Raw genomic sequence first — 8,356 nt, 5'->3', positions numbered from 1 at the left:
CAAGAACTCAGCTAACAGATGTTTCCGCATATAAAGCTATCTTCAAGTTTTGTACACCGAAAAACTTTACAAGTAATATATATATATATATACCTATGAATATCATATACTGCGATAGTTAAGCCTATAATAGAAATTCCTTACTCATGTCGCATGCAATACCGTAAAATAAAAAAAAATGAAAAAACAGTAACAAACGGATTATTAAAATGCCGCCTGTTACAACTGTATACATCAGAGAACAGTCTTATCAGTGAATGTTGAAAGTTTACACGCTCCCATTTGTTGACACAGTCAGCTTCTGACAACAAAATATAGAATAGCTTCTTTGATGGGCTCTTGAATACAAGACAATCACACCTACCATAAAACTTGTAAATACAATTAGGCTAAACGAAGCTCCTACTCTCGTATAAAACATCATGAACTGAACGAATGCTTTGTGTATGTCATGAAAAAAAGGGTCTACTTTGACTGTCGTTAACCTGCAAACTAACATAACTACGTAAGAAATGTAGAAACTAATAATACTCACAAAAGGTTCAGAGCGGGGTATAAATTTCAAAAGACACTTTACTGAAGGAAAATATTATATCCCTGTTTGTAGTCGTGGTAAATACCCTTTGAAACGAATATATTTGTTCAAATCCGTGGTGAATAATCGTAACACCTACATGTATTACAGAGTTCCTCAAAGGATCTTTTGAATAGAATCTTGTGTAAACTGTTGTTCATTTGCAGATATGTATTTACAATATCTGTTATAAATAAGAAATGACATGTGAAAAGTACTAAAAGAATGTATCTTCCCAAGTAATTACTATTCATTCATCTGCAAACACAATAGGATAATAAAGTTATGAATTTTGAGTAAATTTCTATAAATGTTTGGGGTCACAAATTTGTTCAAATGAGCATTATTTTAGCTCCAAATTAGCTAAAGTAAAAAAATCCTGTATTCTAATATTTTTCTTTTCTTAATTACACAATATCAAAATAAAAGTTGTAGCTAAATGAAAATGTTAGTATATTTATTTAGAAGTTTAAAGATGGGTTACAAGCAAAGTAATAATATAGTATATTATCTTAATGTTCTATTTTAGCTGTTACACTTTTCATAAGATAGAAAAAAATGTTTTTGTTTCACTTCTTTATATTGACACATACAAAAACAAGTCTGAAACATACATGTATTATATATAAACAAATTCCTTGTATATTGCAATATATATGTATGTATGTAATAGATTTTTTCTGAATTGTACATACACATTTTGTTTTTCATGGAGTCATATAAAAAACAAAACATTCATATTCATGAACAATTTTTTTTTCACTAAATGAAGCTGGTATTGAAACTTAGAAAGCATGTTGTTTTCTGTGGAACTAGGCTACTTTTGTGAAAAATTCAACAGTTTCAGTTCTTTTCAATTTGAACCCTTTAAAGTACATTATAATTTATTTTCTTTTATAACTGGACTCCTACTATTAAAGAATACATAAAACTAGGTCCTCTATTCTAATAACACGATTCTAAAATAATGTCAGTTTTTACTTGATTTTCCATAGATATGCCCATTACTTAACAATATAAATAGCTAAGAATATTGTACACAAAATCAGATGCAAAGTAAGAAACACAAAATGTAGAAAATAAAAGTTGTTTTTCAACTTATATAGACAACTTAAAATTTATTTGATACATGTAAATTTTCCATGTGACAAACATAATACTAACAGATTAAAAATAATGAATTACAGCATTAAAAAGAAAAACCTAACTTAATCAATATTAGTTCTATGAAAGAAATGAATAAAAACCGTATAACCCGAGTGCTTTCGAAAAGTGGACCTATCTTCTTCAGAGGTAAAAAAATTTTATGAAGGAAATTAACATAAACAAGAGGGAATCCTCAATAGCCACATCATTTGAAATTCTTTTAGGCAGAATTAGAGTAAATTAATCTATGAGGCCTTTTATTTCTTTTTATTAGCTATATTTTTGTGTGCCAGCAATATCAAGCATAGGGCGTGCATATATCAGATTCGGTTTTATCATTCACCAGGATTTCTTCCAGCATACTCTCAAATTGAAATTCTTTTAGGCAGTATTAGAGTAAATTAATCTATGAGACCTTGAGCGTGATCAAATATATCAATCAGAATGTTTTGACCTCTTGAGGCCAAAACTGTAATTAGATCTCAAATTGATCAATAGATTAAAAAATGTTCAAACAATCAATAGATGATGGAGCTCTAAGCTAAAAGTTTGTACATGAAAAAAAAACCTCAGAGCAATTCTGTGAGCTGCTATGACATGGCTAAAAAAATTTAAGGGAACTTTAGTAATAACGTTTTTAGCAAATAAAGTGATTATCATTTTAAATGAAGTCAAATTATATATATATATATAATATTTGCTTAGTTTAAAATTACTTTAATATTATTCATATATATATGTGTGTACACACAACTTTTTTACCACTATTGTTTTTTACTCTAGATCATGAACAGACTTATACCACTCCTTTTGTGATATGTAAGAAAAATAAGATTCCAGAAATTTAAAAATAACCTAAAACTAACAACGGTAATCACACTCGCATACATTCAGTTTCTTTCTTAAATAGTTTGTTCCTCACCAATTCATCTAAGACTTTGGATATTTCAATAATAATATGCTACTTTTCATGAATAAGTGATTGTGGAAAATACATTTAAGCAGTTACTAGCTCATTGCTAGTGTCTAATATTTAAACAGTCAATAAAGCACATCAACAAAGTTAATATTCTACTTCCCAAACCAGTTTTAGGTTTTTATCATATGTACTGCAGGTTGTACATTACCTTAACTCTATTTATAATGTCAAAATCCTAATAACTACAACATTTAGAGCTATTATGAAGAGAAAAATTTTAAACACTGAAAACTTTGCATTAGTAAAAACAAATTTAAACAATTAAATGTATGTCCAAATTATTTTTCAGGACAATAACAATACAAAAACCTACTGTTGGTGAAATAATATATTTTTATAAAAGAATTATGCATTTTTAAATTACATACTAGTAAAAAATATGCATTTAAACATCTTTGACAAATCCACATACAGAAACAAGCTTCAATCAATAACCATTCTATTTCCTTCATGGAGTTAAGAAAATTATAACTCTCAAGGACCTCAAAACAATACATATTTGTTTTTTATTCATGTACAGAAATCTCTTTCATGTTCTTAACACATATACACCAAAACCTTTTCATCACCAGGTGAGACATTAAGAGGATTGTATTTGTTAATCATTAGATGATTTACACACTCATTGAAAAAGTAAGAAAATATTCTACATGTAAATGCTTGTTATTTACACTCCTATAGCACATCTTGTAACATGAGTGTTATTTTCACATATGAGTCACCTGTCAATGAGGTTACCATACTTTGTTCTAATTATCTGGGTATTATTTGTAAGTAAAATTTGTAGCCTAAAAACTAAAAAAACTAATTACACTTCTTCAGACTAAAACAAAACTTATCAAGTTACTCAAATTATATGCATCTTCATATATTATTAATTTGGTAAGAGTTCAATAACATGTACATAACTTAGTATATTATACAGTTTGCATGAAGACTGATTTTTAACCCAAAAAGTTTCTGCCAAATATATGATCTATGTTTACAGGCACAATCAAATACATCAATGAATAAAGTTATAACAAAAGAAACGTTTACTTCAATCTATCATAGTGCTATATGAGAACAATTATCATTATTTAGAAAACATTAAATACAAGTTAATGAAAAAATTTCTAATGATTAAGACAGATTATCACAAAATATAGTATTATACCTTCCAAGTAGCAAAACTAGAATAATCATTGTCACAGAAGATTAATCACTATCATGAGATCACTTAATGATATACTAGGAAAATTTCATAACAATAATACTTAATTCTGCCATGACACTGTATTTTACAAAGCTCAATTGGAGAAGTTTACAACCAGAAATGACACACTTATAGTTTAATAGGTGTGTTTGGTGACCATGAGAGATTATCAGATTCTAGAATGCTAGTCAAACATAAAGTAAAATTTGAAATAATCTTATTTAATTGATATTTACACATGTAAATACAACTCGGCACCTTTAATTAAAAAAGCTACTAAAACAAAACAAAGATCTATTCTATCATCTTGAAACAAAAAAAAAGACTAAGAAACAACTATTGTACTTTTAATAATTTTTTCTAGGAACGTTTAAGTATTTTATTGATTAATTAGATGACATTAAATGAAATAGTCATAATGTGTGACAAATCCCCTTCAATATATGTAAACTTTTAAAGTTATCATCAAAAAATAATTTGACAAAAATAGTTAAATAAGCATATTTTTGGGGTTATAGAAATCCAACTCAAATTTTAGCTCAACCACAGAGATCATAGATCTATGTGGTTTTAAAGAAAACAACAAATACTACTTTTTTGCGATGTGTATAACTGTCTGGTATTTCCACATATTTATTGTATACAAAAGGACCTAACAAAAGAATCATTCCATATTTTGTTGTTAGAGGTTACACGTGTCAACAACAGGGGGCATGTCAAATTTCACCATATGCTGAAAAAAAACAGTGGTTGTGAACAAAAGAAAAGTAGAAAAAAGAAAATTATGTGAGGGATTAGGTTTTTCTAATTTGTACATATTTGCTTGTTTCTTATTTAGTGAATTGGTATGGGCCACATTCTTGTAACAGAATAAAAAAAAGAACATTTATTACAGAAAATATAAAATTATTCACAGTACCATATCTATGTTATTCTCACTAATATATTTACAAGTAACTATAACAGGGTGTTTGCTAGTTCCTGCTCTAGACAAAACCTGTACACATGGTTATCTTCTATAGTCCGGCTGTGTTTACTTTACGTGAATTGTACATGAATCATTTCTTCATAAAGATAATGTGGAATCTTTTTTCTTGTGTGTTATTTCATTAACATAAAATAAATTTTAAAGTGGATGAAGTTTTACAACATACTTGCAAATAAATATAGGTTTGAAAAAAATAAAAAAAGATTTAAAAATAGATACTTCAATTCCTAAAGGCAATCCAATACATTACCTAAATAACCCAGCTCCCTGTAAAATCCGTTTTAAAGCATTCTACATTTTTTCTAAAAAATACCTATGTTTAGCAAATCTTGATGTTAAACTATCAACAAGAATATCTCATGTCAGTCCAGTTGAAAGGATTTATTAGCATATACCTTTAAGACTATGTGGTACTTCTTATACAAAGGGTTAGAACAATATACACTTTATGTAAACACATGCACATACATACATACACACTTCATTTGATAAACTATTCCAATAATCGTAGGAAAAAAAAAAGCAATGAGTCAATAAAAGTCTCAATCTAGGTGTTAGAGCTTATTTTTACTTATACTTGAATATCAACCTTACCAGTTCACAACTGTATAGATATATATATATATATCAATAGCCCAAGTATCAGTTACTGATACATTAAAACAGTTCTTTTATCTATAGTAAGAAGGCTGGAATGCTGTCAAATGTTGAAAAAATTTTTTTAAATGTAAATTTGAATGTATCAAATATTCTAAGCTAAAAATCAGTTTCAATGTGTCTTTAGAAAAACTATCATACTATTCATATGCCTAAGTTGAAGTGGGCAGATTATTTCTTATCAAATATAATAATAATACTAGTGTTTTACAACCTGAGAAAAGCAATGTTTAACAAGAACATATGGCCAAACAAAATTAGTCTAACACTTACTATTTAGTGTTTAAAAATGTATGGCATATCCTCTAAAGATGTGGGTAAATGACAGACATGTATAACAAGATTGTAAGTTATATATTTGAATGGAATTCAATATGAAATTTTGCCATGAGTGAGGACATAGAAAAGCAGTTTCTGTGAGTTATCTAAACATTAAATACTGTAGTTATTATTAAGCAAGCTTATTTAATTACTATTCTTATATTGAATGATTATTGAATGTTAGTTTTGCTGCAATAAATATTTAACAATTATACATTTGTAGCATATATATTTAGTATATAGCTGACATTAAATGATCATGGTAATTAAAACAAATTGCATATTGTAATACAATGCAAACCAGATTAACATATCTACAAATTACACTAGGCAGGCTACCCACCATGGCATCAAATCTGTAAGTTTGGAACGCAGTAGAATTATAAATGAAATAAAATTAATAAACAAACAAATAAGGGATACGAAAAACAAACACTTGAATTCTGAAACAGCAGATTCTCCTAATCCAATCTCTCAGTCTCACGCCTTTCTTTCACCATCCTTTGATCTCATTCATTCAGTTAAACTTTAAAAACATCCCATGAGTTGATACATGAAAATTGAAATGAAATTCTAGCCTTACTGCATCAATTATCATGTATATATAATGTCAAAACGGGCAAACAAACTTTGATCTCAGATGTATTGCCTAGTCCTAACCCAACCGATTAGGCTTACACCTAAAAAACGTTACAAACAATAAATGTCAATCGATGTTACAAAATGTTAGGGTTAGCCTACTTGGTGGTTCTTCATCCAGAATATCGTCATCTTCGCTGACTTCTGCATCGTCCTGAAAAGCTGTTTTTTTACTACCATTTTGCTGTTGTTCTGTCTGAAGCTTCGTAAAATAATTAACAGCATAACTCACAATATCTGATGGCCTTTCAATAAGGACATTGACTGTAAATTCAAGGAGAATGCTCGTTAACTCTGGAGGAACAGATATTCTGTTTGTCCCACTCATCATACCAAGATTGTCACCGGCAAGAACTAAAACTTTAAAAAGCGGACTTATTCATCCAATTACAACTATCAAATATTCTGTGTAATTTCCTAATTATTGTGCACATAAAATATTTTAAAGGACTAGCTGAATAGTGTGTCTATTTCATAGGTTTTGGACTCAACAAGAGTACGTTTGACTGCGTTCTTAAACTTAGTAATAATATTACAATAAATCGGAATCAAAGTCGTTGTCTGTTAACGTGCTTATGCTAGAACTTATAATACGAAACTTAGAATCAGTGTAGGTTAAAAAAAGAAAAAACGAACACTATTCCACTCATGCGCGTGAAAGACCAGACGAACGAATCAGTATGTACTAAAACGTTAAGGTTATATAGGTTGCCTAGCAGCAGCTGATACGCCATCGAACGGGAATAACTTACATAAAAAGCATTCGAAATAAGATCAAAGTGAAAATAAGTTCGGAAAATGAATCCTAAATACGTTAAGAACTAGAATACGAGCTCTGTTTTTCCTTTGATGTTTAAGTGCATATATAGTCACTAAATCGTAAACACAGTTATAAAAATATTTCTCATAATACATTAGTAGTAGGCTTAATGCATTTTTATATACTATATTTTTAATCTAGTCTCTTAGGGATAGATATGACAAATGTAGTATGGTTGGATTAGGAATACTATTATTATACACTTTTCTAATTTTTGAAAAGCCCCAAGGGAATCAATTAAAATGCATTAGGCCTAATACTAATGTCTTGTGAGAAATGTAATTGTAATCATTATTCGCCGTCTTATAAAAGGCATGCACACCATCATAACATTTATAATGATATTGCACGTACAGATAAGCTTCAATAACACAAACTACGAGTTCTCTGTTTTAGCATCATCAATTCTTACCATGGGAACATTGGCAGAAATCCATATATTTTTACTTTCTTCTGTATAAATAATTTTATAAAAATGAATTTAGAGTTTATATAATACTCTTTAAAATACTGCCATATTAATTTTCAATACATGTATGTTTTTTAAGTTATGAAACACATAGAAAGGCTGATCCCCCATAATAACCACACAAACATAAATGTATTACCCTTATGTGTTTTTTTAAATTAGTTATTTGAATTAATTACAAAAAGTTCATGCTAACAGACGATTCAAGGCATTCTGATTTACGTATAGCGTAACTAATATTAACTTCCGGTCAGAATAAGCCACCTACTTAGATCAAAGGCAAAATATAGAAATTAATACCATCTCGGTAATGAGCATAGCTAATTAATATTCTGGTCTTGCGTTCTTACTTAAAAAGATCAGAATGCATTAACTCATTAGTCGGGTACTCTCGCTGTTAACGATATTTTCGGCCATAAACCCAATAATTTCTCACGAGGTTCGGCCAGCTTAGAAAATGTAGGTTAGTCCTAAATTAATATACTGAAATAGCAATGCAAAATAATATCTATAGTTAAAGAATAATAATAAAAATTTTGAAATAATATAACCAGCTATATTAAGCATT

At 28.7% G+C, this 8,356-nt stretch overlaps 1 protein-coding gene across 1 annotated transcript in view; it reads right to left on the bottom strand.

Moving 5' to 3' along the window:
• The window catches only part of LOC106470170 (cAMP-dependent protein kinase type II regulatory subunit-like), a 95,645-nt gene extending 88,491 nt beyond the window's left edge, over nt 1-7,154 (bottom strand). Inside the window, exon 1 of the mRNA XM_013930702.2 lies at nt 6,602-7,154. Coding sequence (XP_013786156.2) covers nt 6,602-6,830 — 229 coding nt within the window. The 5' untranslated portion in view covers nt 6,831-7,154. The remainder of the gene's footprint in view (nt 1-6,601) is intronic.
• Nucleotides 7,155-8,356: the final 1,202 nt, after the last annotated feature.

The sequence above is a fragment of the Limulus polyphemus genome, unplaced genomic scaffold, assembly GCF_000517525.1.
Source record: "Limulus polyphemus unplaced genomic scaffold, Limulus_polyphemus-2.1.2 Scaffold102, whole genome shotgun sequence".
NCBI classification, from domain to species: domain Eukaryota; kingdom Metazoa; phylum Arthropoda; class Merostomata; order Xiphosura; family Limulidae; genus Limulus; species Limulus polyphemus.
This window is presented reverse-complemented; position numbering and strand designations above follow the sequence as displayed.